This window comes from Genypterus blacodes, unplaced genomic scaffold (assembly GCF_046128005.1).
Source record: "Genypterus blacodes isolate CSIRO-AG114 ecotype Tasmania unplaced genomic scaffold, CSIRO-AGI_Gbla_v1 ptg000133l_1, whole genome shotgun sequence".
Classification (NCBI taxonomy): domain Eukaryota; kingdom Metazoa; phylum Chordata; class Actinopteri; order Ophidiiformes; family Ophidiidae; genus Genypterus; species Genypterus blacodes.
This window is the reverse complement of record NW_027466935.1, coordinates 7,787,124-7,803,668: the sequence shown is the minus strand read 5'-3', so window position 1 is coordinate 7,803,668 and position 16,545 is coordinate 7,787,124. Positions and strand designations below refer to the sequence as shown.

The following is a 16,545-nucleotide window of genomic DNA, read 5'->3' as shown; positions in this document are numbered from 1 at the left end:
CAAACAAACGAACGAAAGAAAGAAAAATGCACGCAAGGAAATCAGGTTCAACGGAAGATTAATAAATTAAAATACATATATAAATGAAATTGAATTGAATGAAAATTGACACGAATCCATTTTAAGTTATTTTCTTTTAACATTGCACCTAGCTGTAAATGTCTTGTTATAAATCATAATAAACTGCTTAAATTGTATCATAATCTATATTTGGAGATTTGTTTTCGAAACGTATTGCCGGCGTTTGTGACTGTTTTGTGATTATTGTGATCGCTGCCTGGCAGGGCGCTGCAGCTTATCCGGCACTTATTGTGTAATAAAACGAACGCCCGCCATCTCGACGAACCCACCCTGAGCCAGACCCCAAAACATCACAGAGCCGAGCGGATCGTAGCGGGTGAAGCCTAAAAAAAAAAGCAGCATCGAAGGATAAACAGATAAATCTCAGTTCACGGTAAGATTTAATAAGAGTCTGCGCAATGATGATCATCGACGTCTGTGATATATATTTAATTATTTGTAGTTAGGCCCGACGAGAGAAGAAGCACCGCACTTGTCGGTTATAACGCGGCTATAACGGTTTCAGTTCCGTGGGCTGGCATGATGATAATAATAATGGCTTCAATGGTTTACTCCCGAAAATCGAAAATAACACATTCCATGATGCTGGATTTGGATTTGATATGTCAATGTTGTTATTCCTTTCTTTTATAGATCAACTGAAATTGATGAGTGAGTGTGTATGAAACTGTATGGAATGGAAGCAACACAGTTTTTTAATTATACGTTTGAAAACTGACACACCTATGTGCCATTGTGTAAGGATTCTGTTATGATACCTAGAAGATTGTGTAATAAGGAGAGGGAACAAACTTGTTATTCCACTTGATTGTTTTTATGATCCTAACCCTTTTTCAGGAGCCAACATGGGGAGGCTGTATGACGTGGCTCTGCTGACCCTTCTTATTACGTTTCTTCTGAGCACTGAATCAGCATGGACTAAAAAAAAGGGGGGCACATCAAGCACATCGACCTCCGGAACAAGTAAGACACAATCCAAAACAACCAACACGGGAACCTACCCCAGGCAGCCACAGACGCCCAATAGAAACCCCAATCCGTATCCTGCTGGTGGAAGTTACCCTCACCCAGGAAGAGGTGGCACAAATCAAGGTGGAAACACCAACCGGAACCCAGCAGGTGGGGCTGGTGGATACCCTAACCAGTATCCTGACAGAGCCAATCCCGGTGGCTACCCTAACCAGAACCCAGCAGGAGGCTATCCAGCTGCGGGCGGCTATCCTAACCAAAACCCAGGCAGAGGAAATTACCCAAATCAGAACCCGGCTGGAGGCTATCCTAACCAAAACCCAGCAGGAGGCTACCCACCTGCGGGTGGCTATCCTAACCAAAACCCAGGCAGAGGGAATTACCCAAATCAGAACCCAGCTGGTGGAGGCTACCCACCTGTGGGCGGCTATCCTAACCAAAACCCAGGCAGAGGGAATTACCCAAATCAGTACCCAGGTGCTGGAGGCTACCCACAAGGAGGGGGTTACCCTAACCAGTATCCAGGTGGATATCCAGTCAGAGGGGGAAATACTGGCCAGGGCTGGGGTGGACAGCCAGGGGGTTACCCAGGTGGAGGGATGGGAGGTCAACCCAACTGGAACCCAAACAATGCAATCCTCAGTCCCCGCTATGGTGGAGGAGGTTATGGTGGCCAAGGGATGGCCGGGTCTCCTTTCTCTCGTTCTGTGCAGAATATGGGACACCACCCCTCTGTTAAGTCTCAAGGCTTTGCCAAAAAAGCCCTCATGGCCGCAGGAGTTGGGGCTGTGGCCGGTATGGCTGTAGGATATGGACTGGGACGATTCCCTCGACCACACTTCGGTTTCCGCAACCCTGAAGAAGAGCAGTATTATAACAACTACATGTACCGTCGGTATGGGACCCAGTCTACAGATGAGAAAGACTACGGCCGCGATTACGTCTACAAGCCTCCCCCACGGGCACAAACCTACGACCAATTCATGGACAACTGCATGAATAAGACCGAGCCTGCCAAAGATCAGGGAAGCAGCTCTTCGAAAACAGTCACTCCGGCTCCTACCACCATCCAGAGCGGTGCGGAGCAGGAACGTGACGACACCGTCAGCATCGAGGAGATCGGATATCCTGCCCTAATCAAGCAAGTGAAGTCTCGGCGCTGTGTTGAGCTCTACATGAATTACTCTGAGGGCTTCCTGCAGAAAAGAACAGCCGAGAAGCAGCAGCAGCAAGTCCCGGGCAGTCACGGAGGCCGCCTGAGCGACGGGCCGACGCAGCTCTTCACCTCCCTCTTCGTTCTGCTGAGCGGCATGTTCCTGCTCCAGTGAGAACATTATGGCTCCCCTGTAACCACATTGGGTTCCTATGTTAGTTTGTTACTTTGCACTCATTCTACGCATTCTGAATGTTTTGCATGGCCGATATGGTCCTCGCATCGTATTTAGGGTTAGGGTGGGAACCCTACAGCTGTTTGTGTTGTAAAAGCCACACAAATGTTCTTCCTTGCACTAACACAGAGATGTTCATAACAGGTAAGATTCAGCATTGAATATGTAGAAACCAAATGCATAGTGGTGTATTATGACAGTATAGTTCTCTTTGTAAAATAATATAAAACTAACATTAAGAGATTTACATGCGTCTACAGAAATCTGCTTAACAACAGGCGAGTGTCCTTCTTTACAAGGACACACTCACTTATACTATCACTCATCACTTACGGTTACAATTCATTTATGGCCTACGATTACCGATCACTGAGCCATAACCGGGAAACGCTGGGTCGTAGATTTAGAACTCAATTTCCATCTCTTAAAGTTTTAATGGATTCATTTCTCACACTTAGCACACTTGTATTACCGGAATCTCCCACCCCTCCCAAAAAAAAACTATAGCTGCTCCTCAGGTACTCAGACATCATTATTAGCTGCTTTACAAAATGTCGGATTGCGTGATAGCAGCCTCGACTGACAGGAAGCATCAGTCAACACGTGTCTGTTGATGCACTGCAGATGACGCCATTAGTGTGGGGTTTGCTTCTAGTCTGCCGGCAGCTTTGGAGTACAAAAGATGCATTTGTTGATGAAAGCGCCTGATGCTTTCTATCTGAGCAGCATTACAAACAGATCAGTGAAAGCTGCACACATTACAGTCAAGACAGATTTCTACTTCCCATCAAATGAGGGTTGAACCACGCCAGGGAATGCCAAACAGCCATGGTCCTTTGACGCCGTCGTGCTTAAGTGATGTCTCTGTTCTTTCAAAATGTTTTTGCTTCCTAAATCTGTATATTGCGGTGGCAGATTATAAACTATAACAGCATGTGCATGACTTATACTCGTACCACTATTGGGTGACATCACTTAAACTGCAGTCTCAGTTACTTTTCCATGCCTCGGTTTCCCTCTCTTTACTCTCTAACAGTACACATACAATACACACATATATATTCTGTCTACACTTCCTCTTCGGGCTCGAGCCCCTCACCAGTCCTCCTCTAACGATTACACAACTATTTCCACCGGTCCATCGTACTGAACCACAACCATACATTGGATGTTGCTCTTATATAAGCTTCTGTGCTACTCTGATGTGGTTTCTGTCTACGTGGCAATCTGTTTCCTTCTTCTCCTTTTGGTTCTGAGTGAATTAGTGTCATTTTCACTCCTCGTGGGCTTTAGTCAGTGACAGTGAGCTTCATGAGTGTTAGGATGGTTTGATTGATTTTCATTGTTATTGATTTGTTGTCATTTCTCAGTGTAATGTGTCACAACGTTTGGATATGGAAATTGCAGACGTTTATTGTCAGCAAAATTGCAAATTGTTCTAAAGAGAACTTGAAATGTCAAATGAAACTGTAACAAGTACTACAAATACTAACTGTATATCTTTTAAGTTACACTCCTTTATTTCAGATATACATCATGACTCACAGGTAGATTTATTGTTCCTGCTGTTATTTCTATTCTTTGGACCTCACAGTCAATGAGTTTTCACGCGGTTCGCAGTTGGACGTGACACATGGCGTGGTTGCTGTTTTTTTATTGATTGTGCCAAAATGTGATTAGTTAATGTTTTGAATCAGATTTTGATAACAGTGCCATCCAGGCTGTAGAATATCTGTAAAGTGCACTTATCTCCCCTTTAAGATTCGATATTCTGTGACTCTTGTCATCGGGCTCATGATGTACATGTTTGTCCTGCATATTTAGTTGTTAAATAAAACATTTCAATGTTAGTGTTTGACATCTCCTTCATGTTTGTGCAGACGTTATAATCTCAGTCAAGCTCATTCAGGACTGCATGATGAACTCATTCAAAGGAGCTTTTATTGGAAATTCCAGTTGATCAGCCTTTTTATAAACACAGCCGATGTAAAACCCTGCTTTTGTCAGTGATCAAAGTTACTCTAACCGCCTCCTATCCAAGCTGTCATAATGAAAGACATCAAAGATCCAAGCGTGTAGACGATGTAACTGGTGTCAGCAGAGGCAGCAGCACTGTAAGCTTTACGCGGAGGCTGGTTGTGAAATCTTTGGCCATCTTGATAGTAATGCGGCGGCTCTTTCTCAGACGAGGACGCCTTCTTGCCGTAGCGATGAGGAGAGCCGTGCTTTGGCTTGCCGAAGAGGCCCAGGCCGTACCCGGCGCCGGTGCCTCCCAGGGCGGCTGCAGCTCCCACCAACTTCAGGCCCTGCTTGGACAACCCGCGACCGTGGGACGAGTCAGCTTTGTCTCCGTCGCCTTTGCTTTTGTCTTTGTCTTTTCCCCGTCCTTTGAAGAGCTTACTGTATGCATACTGTGCTCCTGGACACAGCGTTGCCATTAGCAACAGGCAGATCCAGAGGGTGAGAAGCTTCTTCATTACGGGAGATCTGTTCCTGCAAAAGCAAAAACAACACAAATGAGTTCAATAAGAAGCACGCCAAGGTTGAATGTTCATGATGTAAACAATCAAAGCTAATAACATGGATACATGAGCTAGTGAGCAGTGTGTGTTTGATTTTGCACACTGCACACTAGCAGTCACATGCTCACTACAGCAACACAACACACATCCAGAACTGTCCACAAAACACACCTAGAACCATCCACATGCTTTGTCAACTCTAGGACGAGATGGGCTTTATTGTGTTATGCATCTCACTGCCTTTTATAATGAAGCTGCTCTTTGTTGGCTCCTTTATTTGCTCTATCTTTCTATTATAGAGGCTGGTGAACAGGGAACAATGTACAATTACATCAGAAAACACTTTTAATTTAGTGCTGGCCATTATATCTAAAGGGGAAAGACACCAAACACACAGTAATACACCAAGATAATTAAAATAATTTTAATAGAAATTACTAAATAAATAAATATAACTCAATAAATCAGTCATGAGATATTTCCTTCTTACCTTCCAGCCTGTGTTGGAGCGGCCGTCCTGTTCCATCCACATCACTCACTGTGCAGCATTCCTGTTTGTTTTTCTGCATCATTTCCATCCCAGCGTCCGGTGAACAGGTTGGCACAGCTCCTCCCCAAAACAAATCCAGCTTTGCTATTGGTTACCGATCAATAATACAATACAAGCTGAATGATCTTTGCTGATGGGGACTTTTCTCATCTAGATGGGACACAGTTTTTCACCCAAGGGTCACACAGGTCACATTTTCCTTTGATCCAATTACAAATCTCAATCAAAATTGCATTTGTTGCGTTTTGTCGCCGCTTCATGTAATTAAAGCCGTTTGCTGGAATAGGAACTTTACCAGTAAAAGAGTGTGGAGATTAATGGAGATTGAAATGGAGATTATCACTGAATGCTTTCAATGCAATTAAAAACAGATGGACACAAACAAGCAGGCTGTCATTAATGAAAGGAGTAGAGAAAGAAAGGAATGTAGCTGAAGAACTGTAAAGTCTGAAGTAGAACAACAGAGACCATTGTTCCATGATGAGACAGTGGTGTCCAGAGGGTTTTGGAAAATTCCGGGCAATGAGAGAACTTTGAATTAGTTCTTTGTGCCGTGGATTAACTGGAAGACTTTGGACCAGCTTGAAACTTCAAACTCATGCAGTGTTTGACCTTGATGATGATGCAACACACAGAGAGAACTGTCTGCAAAAGAACCTGAAAGATCTAAATCAGTGGTTCCCAAACTTTTTCTTTTGCGCCCCCCATATGAAGATCAGAAGTCAAAATCACAAAAAATTACTCAAAATCATCTTACAAAAAAAGTTATATAGTGTTTAGAATAATATTTATTTTATTTACAGTAACAAATGATCATCACACAAATGCCTAACCTGCTTGAACATTGTCAACAGTTACATGTGGTTTGCAGACCATGCAGTACACAGGTGTCAGGCACATGGACCATCGCTTTATTATGGCCGCTGCAAAATGAAAACAATCATGCAAAGAAGTTTCCAGAATCTTTTTCAGGTGATGAGGGGGTGAATTTTGCACAGTGCTCTGCATAGATCAGTCTAACTGGAACAAAAAAAGGAAACAATAGAGCTGGTAGAAGTTGCCAGTTAACATTACAATCTGTCAGAAAAAACAAAGAAAACATGTCCGAGTCTTTATTTTAGCTCAGACGCTTGAAGAGGCTGGAAGCACTATGCAATGGGTGTGTGTGTGTGTGTGTGTGTGTGTGTGTGTGTGTGTGTGTTCTCCCCCTCCCTGCACAGACCTAGATGACGTTCTCAAAGAGCTGCATAGAGGCCATAATGCTTTCATCCTGTTAGGAGCAGAAAATAGATTAGAGTCAGTTTAGCTTTAAACACAAATACTGAGACTTTACTGTTTCATTTCCTTTTTCAATTTCTGCGTCTGAAATACATGAATGATTGAATAAATTACCTTCTGGCAGGTTTCTATGAATTCATCAATAGTGACCACTCCATCTCTGTTGCGATCCATCTTCTGCAGGAGGAGAAATGAAGTGTGTGTGATGATGTTAGGAGTGAGAGAGACGGCCTCGGGATGAATGGTTTGGAAGTTAGAGATGACTGATGACGGTCGGTCCAGGAGGGTTTGAATATTTCAAGTTTAACCCAAAATTGCAATCAACATATTTGACTTTATACTAAGAAAGAGGAGAACAAAACAGCAGCAGAGAGCAGAAAGACGCTTTTCCTTCCTGTACAATAATTAAAATTATATCTTTGGCCTAGTTTGTGACACTAGATTGACATGTTTTGTATGACGTCATATGATTTGGTTGTTTCAGTTTGTTAACATACCTGGAAGAATTTCTCCACGTGCTCAAAGGGAGACTCATCTCGCACGCTGGGCGAAGTGTACCTGCCCATCATGTCATAGATGGACGTCATTATAGCCAACATTTCCTGCAGGGAACAGAGAGAGAGAGAGAGAGAGGGAGACAGAGAGAGAGAGAGAGAGAGAGAGAGAGAGAGAGAGAGAGAGCGAGCGAGACAGAGGGGGGGAGAGAGAGTGGGAGGGAGGGAGGGAGAGAGTGAGAGAGAGAGAGAGAGAGATAGAGGGGGAGAGAGAGTGGGAGGGAGGGAGGGAGAGGGGGGGAGAGAAGGAGAGGGAAAGAGAGAGAAAGAGTGAGGGAGAGAGAGAGAGAGAGAGAGAGAGAGAGAGAGAGAGAGAGAGAGAGAGCGAGGGAGACAGAGGGGGGGAGAGAGAGTGGGAGGGAGGGAGGGAGAGAGTGAGAGAGAGAGAGAGAGAGAGAGAGATAGAGGGGGGAGAGAGAGTTGGAGGGACGGAGGGAGAGAGTGAGAGAGAGAGAGACAGAAGGGGGGAGAGAGAGTGGGAGGGAGGGAGGGAGAGAGTGAGAGAGAGGGGGGGAGGGCACAAACTGCACTGTCAGTCTACAGTTTTGATGATTCGCTCACAAAATGAGAGTGGATGAGCTCAGTTTCCTGCCTGCACCTCTTTAGTGATGTATCCGTCTTTGTTGATGTCGTAGAGGTTGAACGCCCATCGAAGCTTCTCAGTCACCGAGCCTCTGAGCAGCACCGACAGCCCCAACACAAAGTCCTGCAGAGGGCAATTCCGACATAAATTCTGACACACACACTTGGTAATATGGCTCATTCTTTACTGCTGATGCATTCTGGTTTACTCGCCTCAAACCGGATTGAGCCGCTTCTGTCCATGTCAAATGCATTGAACAAGAAATGTGCATAAGTGGTAGCATCTGAAAACAAAGAAGGGACGGGCAGAGTGGGGGGAAGTTAGGCACTGACCTCAGCTACTGTCATCTAGTCAAACCTAATCTAAAGCCTGTGGTGTTACATACTGTACCTCCTTGAGGGAAGAACTGTGAGTAAATCGTCTTAAAGGTCTCTTCATCCACCAGCCCACTAGGACATTCCTGTTAAAAGAATGATTTTAAACATTTAGTAGCAGTTTCTGACAGTTCATGCTGCTACATCTCTTCATTTACAGACGTTTTGTATCCAAGAATGTTTTCATTTAGGCACCCAGCTAGTTTCTGTAACTGTGGGGTCAAACTTGGAAGTGCAACTCAAAAAAGTGTGTAAAACCCCAAAAACAGCTTCATAAATCCATAAATTCAATGTAGAAGCTCAGAAGTCAGAGGCAAAAGGTGTCAGCAGATACGATTACTCAGCAGATTTATGCAGCTTTCTAACTTAAATACCCTCGGTGGTGACTGAGGGCTGGACAAACACACCTTCTGCTTCCTTGGAGAGGCAGTGTGTTGGTAATTGTGTATCTGCAGGCTCTAGCTGCACTTAGCGGACAGAATACTGCAGGCTTTGGTGAAGGGGTTTTACCATGAGGGGGGGGGAGCATTACGTCCAATTACTTCATTTACTGCATCGTCCAAATCTGAAGCGAGGCCCTTTGCCCTTTATTTGTCGTCAGAATGCTGCAACCCTTCAAAGTGGTGCCGCCGAGGTAATAGCATTGTGTTTACGCTGCCATAACAACGTTTCACATCCTGTGGTGGCTGAAAGCAGCGGAGATGCTACATTAATTACAAAGTAAAAAGGAAACAAGGAAAGGAAAGTCAGATAAAAAAAAAAACTCACAGAGCACCGAGGGGGAAACAGGCTGGAGTCTGTCTGTCTGTCTGTCTGTCTGTCTGCCTGCCTGCCTGTCTGTCTGTCTGTCTGTCTGTTCTACTGATATCCTGGCCTCAGGAGGAAGACGTGGCTGTTTTACTTTGAAGAAACTCCATTGCAAAAATGAGTGCAAAAGTTGTTTGATGACTTCATACCTAGAATCCTTCTGCATGAGCCGCAGCAAACTGCATACGCTGATAGTCAATGATCGGATAAGTAGGCTGGATTTTAATTGATGAAATTGATTTATTAAAAAACCATGAATCTATCTCGCAATGTAAAGAAATAAGTTATTTGAAGGCTCAATCTGCCCCTGGTGGATCTGCACCTTTTCCACCAAAGTGACCCTACACACAAACAAACAAACAAACAAACGTGTAAATCCTGTATCAACGTCTTGTCCAGGCTGATTATAGATCTTCATTCTTTCCAAACCTAAGCAGCTGAATTTGATTACCTGCTCAAACATTAAGATTCCACTTTTCATTCTCAAATCGATTGGCTAATGTCTTGATGTGCAGACAAACTGATCGACCTCAGCCGAAGCCAGAAGATAGTGGCAAAGAAAAAAACCCAAACTGTTTTGCGGTTCGATAATGTGTAAGGATCTTTTTGAAAACGCTTTGAAGCTTGTTTATCCTTTCAAATGAAAAGCGCTCGGAGAGTTTAGCCGGACGAGCAACTCGTACATTTTTGAAACCTCTGTAAAGTGACTGAAGCTCCTTCCTGGTGAACTGAGTCTGGGCCTGGAGCTGGTCCAGGCCTTCAGGCTGGTGGCGCACCATGGAGAGCTCGAGGTCACTGTCACAAACGTCTGTCAGAGAGAAACACGGGGGGACAGAGGGAAAGAGAGACGGCGGGAAAGACGGGATAGGGGAGGGAATAATCGTGCGGATGTGAGGAGGGAAGAAATGAAGGAAGAAGAGATGAAAACGGGGAAATCAAACGTGACGGGAGGCCGTAAATGAATTTGATTGGGTTTTAACTGAAAATGTTCACCGTCTTTAATAACAAAAGCAGGGAATGAGTGAGAAGGGTGCAAAAGAAGGGAAATGAGAAGAAGAAGAAGGAGAAGAGGGACATGTGGAGGGAAGTGGAACAAAATGTGGTATTGATGAGACAGAGGGGAAGATTTGACAGTGGAGTGGAAGAAAACACGAGTCAGAGGAGCTTGATGTTTGAAGAAGCAGCAGACACATAGGAGGGAAATGAGTACACGAGAGGATAACATGTTAAGATCAAGGGAGGAGCAGCAGCCAGAGGTCCAACAGTGCCAGAGAAAGTTTGGGGAGGTACTCACCATCTTTACCACAAGAGCAAAAACCAAGAGAGCGAGAGAGGAGATTCACAGAAAAGTTAGATTATTCCCCTGAATTATGCATTTCCACTGCACTTGCTTGTTAAATGTGAAAGAAGTTTGGAAGTTGTGGGTTTCCGTTACCTTCCAGGGACAGAGGCTCCCACATGCCAAACTGTTTAAGCACGACGACAAACAGGCCGATAACCACAGCGATGGCAATCACCTCCATGCCGTCCAGGCCCATTAAGATGTGGACAAGCCTCCTACAGCAACTTTCAAACAACAAACTTCCCCGCCGCTGCAGTCGTCGTCACCTGCATCCGTCCGGCAGAAGCATCAGGAGTCGTATAGCGGCCGCACGCAGACACACGCATTACCTTCTTTTAAAACCCTGACATAGAACAAGCGCCCAGGCCCATTAGAGGGAGCGGGCGGACGGCAGAGTATCCTCCTCTTCCTTCTTTGATAAGAGATCAGGTCCAAAGTCCATGGTGCGTCCTGGAGAAGCGTTGGAGTCTGCGAGGTGGTGGAGTTTGAATCCCGGCAAAATATCCCAAACTACCATGGGTGGCGAGCGATGCATGCCGGTCGCTGGAGGCATTTCATGGCACAGCTCACTTTGAGCATCTCTCACAAACTCCATCACCTCAGGGCTCCACCTCCTCTAGCTCGGTTTCTCTTTCTCACTCTCTCCTCCTTTGTGTGTGTGTGTGTGTGTGTGTGTGTGTGTGTGTGTGTGTGTGTGTGTGTGAAGGCGCTTAGTGAGGGAATTCTTTTTTTTCTCTATACTAATAGTCTCTGATTGACAGTCCGAGCCGTCTTTATTTGCTCAGTCATTTCAAGGATGCAAAGCTGTAAACCAAGCATTGATCCACATCCGCTGATGGCTGGAATATGAACAGCACTTAGAGTGAGGGAGGCCGGCCCTGCCCTGTGTGGCGCTGCCTGCGTCTCCAGGGCTGCGTTACCGAGACAGACTCACTCAGGCCAGCAAATGATGTGACAGACAGATGTAAAAATAGAACTTTATGACATTGCAGGTAGTTCTTCTTCTTCCTCTGAAATAAACAGAGTGGTGCCGCAGCTCTTAGACGACGGCTCCACGTCTTTGCGGAGGAGGAAACGGATCTTAGTGGACAAAAAACGTCCGCGGCGGTCGGCGCTAATGCGTTTCACCGGTTTGGGTTGTGAGATTTTGCGCGAAGACGGTTGTGAGAGTAAGACGAGCGTAGTTCAGAATTGATGACTCAACACAACATAATGGACCGAGTTTAAGTAGGAAAAGGGGGGTGGAGGGCAAATCAATTGCTGAGAGGTGAAACATTGGTCTGAGAACGGGGCAGAGGAACGGGCCAGAGATGCATTTCAGTGGCCGGGAGGGTTTGTGAGAGCCCAGATGGACCTGTTAGTGTCAGGACCGGACAACCACTGAAATAACCTTTCCAAAACCAGAGCACATACCTCCACTAAGGCCGAGCAAGAGGAGACAAAAAGCTGTAAAATACTGTAGGCTTTTTCACTTTTGAATCTTACCTGAGTGTCTTTGATTAGTTTTGTTTTCTTGCCCCAAAAAGCTTCAGCAGGGATTTCAAAACCACAAACGAACAGTGAACCTCTGCAAAACCAAAACCATGGATCTAGCTCACTTATATGAGGCTAGCACCGGATATCGAAGATCGTGGTGTGACCGCAAACTATATTGCAAACACACTCCACCACTATGTGAACATACAAGATGCATGAGCTGAAGACAGCATCGCATCTGCCATAAAAAATAATGCAACATTATGCAGTTTAATGCACCTTAAGTGCCTATCTTTCCTAGTTCTTCTATTAAATACAGAGGATAGTAAGGTGGCTTAAGCGTGCGGAGATGCAGACGGAGCACTCACTGGTCTCACCGCCAGGCTTTAATGACTTCAGCCAAAGCAACATTACAGCTCAGAGCCTCGGCCTATCAATCAAACAGGACGTCGTCGCACAATTAAACACTTTGCTTTCTCTCAAATTTGTCTTGCTTGCAGTCTTCCGTGTCTCATTGCTGAACAAGAGAATGACCTCCTGTTGCCGTGTGTGTGTGTACATAGACCTCAATTTCAAGTGTGTAGTGCTGTTTTTACACAAACTCCCTTCTTAATAGTTGTTCACATTTGAAGTACTGAGCCAATAGTGATACTTAACAAACGTTTTATTGATTTGAACTTAATCTCCTGATCTTAATGTGCTTTTTACTTTCATGAATCTGTATTATGAATGTGTCTTCCTTTGCTATTAAGCAAGGCACTGACCTGAGAACTGGAGGCACGGACGCCTAATAAATGCTCTTCACCACATCAGCTGAGCAGAAACATACAAATCATGTCACATTTTGTCTCATAATGGAAGAAATATGATCAGTATTCATATTATCCAGTGCTGTTGGAATATACAGTAAATTCCACTGGAAAGAGCAGGTCACCGCCCCCTGTTGGACAAAGGCGGTACTGCAGGAGAAAATCAGGTGCAATAATGTCTACAGACCAGGAGGGGGCGACCTAAGCACGCCAATAATAATAACAGGATCTTGAAATTGGTTAGAATCAGAGTGGATTCTGACAAAACCGCAACAAATGTTCCCATTTTAGGAAGCAACAGATCTCCCTCCCGGATGAAGACTCTAACAGCGAGAGACGTCTTTAAATCTCATGGAGTCGAACTGCAGAGGCACTAAAAGCCCTATAAATAAAAGATCAGGACCATTTTGCTTCACGATTTGTCTTTCAGCCTAAATTAGGGGTTTGAGACTCACCGGTTGCATTTTGATCGATTGATTCATCTTTTTTCTCTCCCATCAGAATATTTCAATGTTAAGGTCAGCAGTTGACCGGTGGCATTTGTGTCACTACTACACCACCTTCTCCCCCTCTCTCTCTCTCTCTCTCTCCCTCTCCCTCTCTCTCGGGGGCAGAAGGCCATCTGTCTCCTGGCTGACAGAAATGTTGAGCTCAGCAGCAAATGCGACCCAGCGGCGGATGAAATCAGAGTCACATTAAGAGCATCGCAGCGGGAGGAAAGATCACGCCGGGTCTCTCGTAAAAAAAGGCCGAGCGTCAAGGCTTAATTAAACAAACGGGGGGAATCAAAGACGCTGTTAGTGAATTCTACTCTAATGAGGGATTAACACACGGATACCATGGAGGGGAAGAAGGTCTGGGCCTGTCGGAACACAAGAACAGTCAGTCTGTGTCTGCCTGCACAGAAGGGCAACGTCAATAATTTAGATGAACCCAGAAAACGGGGGCACGTGTGTGTGTGTGTGTGTTGGTGTGTGTGTGTGTGTGTGTGTGTGTGTGTGTGTGTGTGTGGTGCTCTGTTCACTTCATCTTAAGAACGTGAGGGGATCAAATGTAATCATTCCGATAAAACAGTGATAGAAGAGAGGAGGAAAAGGGTTTGTGGTTTAGATTGATCAGCAGCTGGAGATGAAGTGGCACCCGGCAAAAAAAGAGGCCTGAAGTGCAAACGGCAAAACAGGAAGCAAAGGAGGCGATGCCTACAGAATTTTAAATGTAGATCTATACACGGGAGTAGATGCATTAATATTCATGTATTCTGTAGTACAGGAGATTCAACACCGGCGTCCCTCCTCTCCTCTCTGCTCTGCCCTATGGTTCCACATTCCTCACTGTCACTTATAAAAACATTCTTTTCTTCCAGTGTGTGTCCCTCCCCAGCCTCTGTACCTGGGCCCTGCTGGGTGGTGCTGGCGATGATCCACTTGACCAGGCAGCACTTCATCAGGGATTTGCGTGTGATCCGCGGTTTCTGCCACTTGGACCCGTCCGTCTGGCTCCCGGGGTTCGGCTCCTTCCCGTTGGTGTCGGACATCACGTCGCCGTCCACAGACTTCTCGCCAGCCTGTAAGGGGGAGACGACGGGCATGAATCCATCCGAGGAAGAGTCAGTCTGGGTTATTTCTATGTTTTATGGATTTCAGGTTTTGATTCAATCACTTTGCTTTTGTTACTTTCCTGTTTCCTCTCATTGTTTCTTTTGTACTTTGAAACACTTTTTTAAAGGGCACTGTGTAAGATACTGGAAAGAGTTTACAGAGGAAATGTCTGGGATGCCCCCTTCGTCCTCTACCTGAGTATGAAAGGATGCCAAAGCATAGAGAGCATTGAGAGATGTCACTCAATAATTCACAGTTCTCTTTAAAACTGCATCAATAAAAGATCAGAGCTGGCTGCCATGGCGAGGGAAGAAGTGTGAGTACAAGTAAAACTCAAAGGCTGATACATTAGGAGCATCCAAAAGCTGCACAAAGAGCTGGACACACACACACACACACACAAAGAGAGTGAGCCTGTGTTTTCTGCCTCATGTTATCGGTCAAAATCAAAATGTACAATTCTACCTGGTGGTCAGATCATGACATGACAGCATGACACACACACTCCGGGTCTCCCCATAGGTCCAAACACAAACAACACAGACATTTCCACCTCAGTATTAGTTTACAGGAACCTTCAGAATGAGACAGATGACGTCGGCGCCCCGGCTATCAAAAGTGCTGAATGTACAGAGTATCTATGGCTCCGTGTTTGATCTCCTGTCTGTTTGGGTTACAGTGATTCCAATCAGTGAAACTGGAGAAGAAAATAAAGGAGATGATGGGAAACGATGGCAAAAAGGGGGAACGGAGAGAAAAGGTTTCATTTTTGTTGCAAAGGCAGAAACCTTTGAAATAACACACACACACACACAAACTACAATTTATTTACAGTATTATCATGATTGCTGATTGTGCTGTATGTGTAATTATAACAGAAATTAAAACCACTGCCATAAAAACAAACTATTCAAAAAGGACAACAATCTCAAATCAGTCTGAATTACGTAATATCTCATTATTACGATAAACTGTAACAAATCGAAACTACGTCTTAATATGTCGGAGCAATAAGTAATTAACTAATTAAGTAGAGACGGTGAGCTCACTGAGTCTTTATCATGTGATACATAAAGATACAGTTACAAAAGACAAAAATATTACATTATATATCACCATTATGGGAGAAACTTTGCTAGTTCTTACTGTAAATTGATGGGTTTACCCATAATGCATCACGTCAATATAGCGATAAACAACAAAGTGGTCTTAACAAGTCGCTATTGAGGAACAGAGTCATGAATAAAGAGGCAGTTAATCGGACAAAAGTGACATGAGACACACACACGCACGCACACACAAATACACACACACACACACACACACACACATATTAGTGACACATTTGTTTCCTCTTTACCTGCATGGTGTCCAGTTTGCGTTGCTGATTAACAGAAAAAAACGCCGCGACCGCGTCCGCTCGCGCTCCTGGAGAGATTCCCACGTGATCTGCACGGGGAGAGAGAGAGGGAGAGAGAAAGAGGGGGGGGGGGGGGGGGGGGGGGGCGTAGAGAGAGGGGGAGAGAGAGGGGGGTATAGAGAGAGGTAGAGAGAGAGTGAGAGGGAAGAGAGAGAGGGGGGAGAGAGAGAGGAGAGAGCAGCAGCATAAGATTTTCTATTTTAAAGTTCAGTTTGAACAGAAACAAGGTCAACAGGTGACTCTTCAAAGAGACTGAAGTGTGAGACCACACACACACACACATACACGCACACACACGCACACACACACACAGAGTTTGGTGTTTGGTGTTGGACGGAGCATCTGGAACACCATCAGTGAAACCACAACGCACCTTTTTCCTCTAATGGAGCTGATCTACTGTGACATCATACCTGAGCTCTTTGTGGGATGAACCCAGATGTTCCAGATGTTCCAGATGTTCTCCCATCCCACCACCAAGCCTGTGAGCTCTAGACACTATGGACACATGTAATCCCATTGAAATGACATCCTAATCCAGCGCAGAGTGAGACTTTACTGGAGAGGTGGATGAATACCAGCGCAGGAAGCTTCCTCCTCCTCTTCCTTCTCCTCTTCCTCCTGCGCCAGAAATAAACCTCTGCATCTGCTCAAGTGGCATCAGCTCACATTCGATGACAAAACCACAAGCGGGAATCTCATTAAAAACAAATACAAGGAGGAGGAGGAAGACAAGGGCTGTTCGCTCGCTCCCGATCCTTCTGAGGGTGAACGCGGTAGATGATGGAGATTTT

The 16,545-nt window shown here is 45.1% G+C and overlaps 2 protein-coding genes across 3 annotated transcripts; one reads left to right on the top strand and one right to left on the bottom strand.

The window, feature by feature from the left end:
- The first annotated feature begins 345 nt into the window (after positions 1-345).
- On the top strand, positions 346-4,288 carry prnpb (prion protein b). Its single transcript, XM_076164017.1, has 2 exons — positions 346-454; positions 919-4,288. The coding sequence occupies exon 2, from the start codon at positions 927-929 to the stop codon at positions 2,376-2,378; it is 1,452 nt and encodes a 483-aa protein (XP_076020132.1). The 5' UTR covers positions 346-454; positions 919-926; the 3' UTR covers positions 2,379-4,288.
- A 2,042-nt stretch (positions 4,289-6,330) lies between these two features.
- Positions 6,331-15,769, bottom strand: LOC143011217 (calsenilin-like). Of its 2 annotated transcripts, XM_076164018.1 has the most exons (10): positions 15,692-15,769; positions 14,123-14,297; positions 10,401-10,403; positions 9,790-9,914; positions 8,316-8,385; positions 8,138-8,208; positions 7,941-8,048; positions 7,286-7,390; positions 6,903-6,965; positions 6,331-6,780 (listed from the first exon to the last, which is right to left on the bottom strand). In XM_076164018.1, the coding sequence occupies exons 1-10, from the start codon at positions 15,695-15,697 to the stop codon at positions 6,733-6,735; spliced, it is 774 nt and encodes a 257-aa protein (XP_076020133.1). In that variant the 5' UTR covers positions 15,698-15,769; the 3' UTR covers positions 6,331-6,732. The 2 variants fall into 2 exon arrangements, with proteins under 2 accessions (XP_076020133.1, XP_076020134.1); XM_076164019.1 differs by lacking the exons at positions 10,401-10,403; positions 14,123-14,297; positions 15,692-15,769 and adding an exon at positions 10,542-11,520.
- Between the last annotated feature and the right edge of the window lie 776 nt (positions 15,770-16,545).

Coding starts and splice junctions, on each gene's coding strand:
- prnpb (XM_076164017.1), top strand. CDS start 927: ATGGGGAGGCTGTATGACGTGGCTCTGCTGACCCTTCTTATTACGTTT.
- LOC143011217 (XM_076164018.1), bottom strand. Junction 6,966..7,285: donor ACGTGGAGAAATTCTTCCAG/GTATGTTAACAA, acceptor CTCCTCCTGCAG/AAGATGGATCGCAACAGAGA. Junction 6,781..6,902: donor TCATAGAAACCTGCCAGAAG/GTAATTTATTCA, acceptor TGCTCCTAACAG/GATGAAAGCATTATGGCCTC.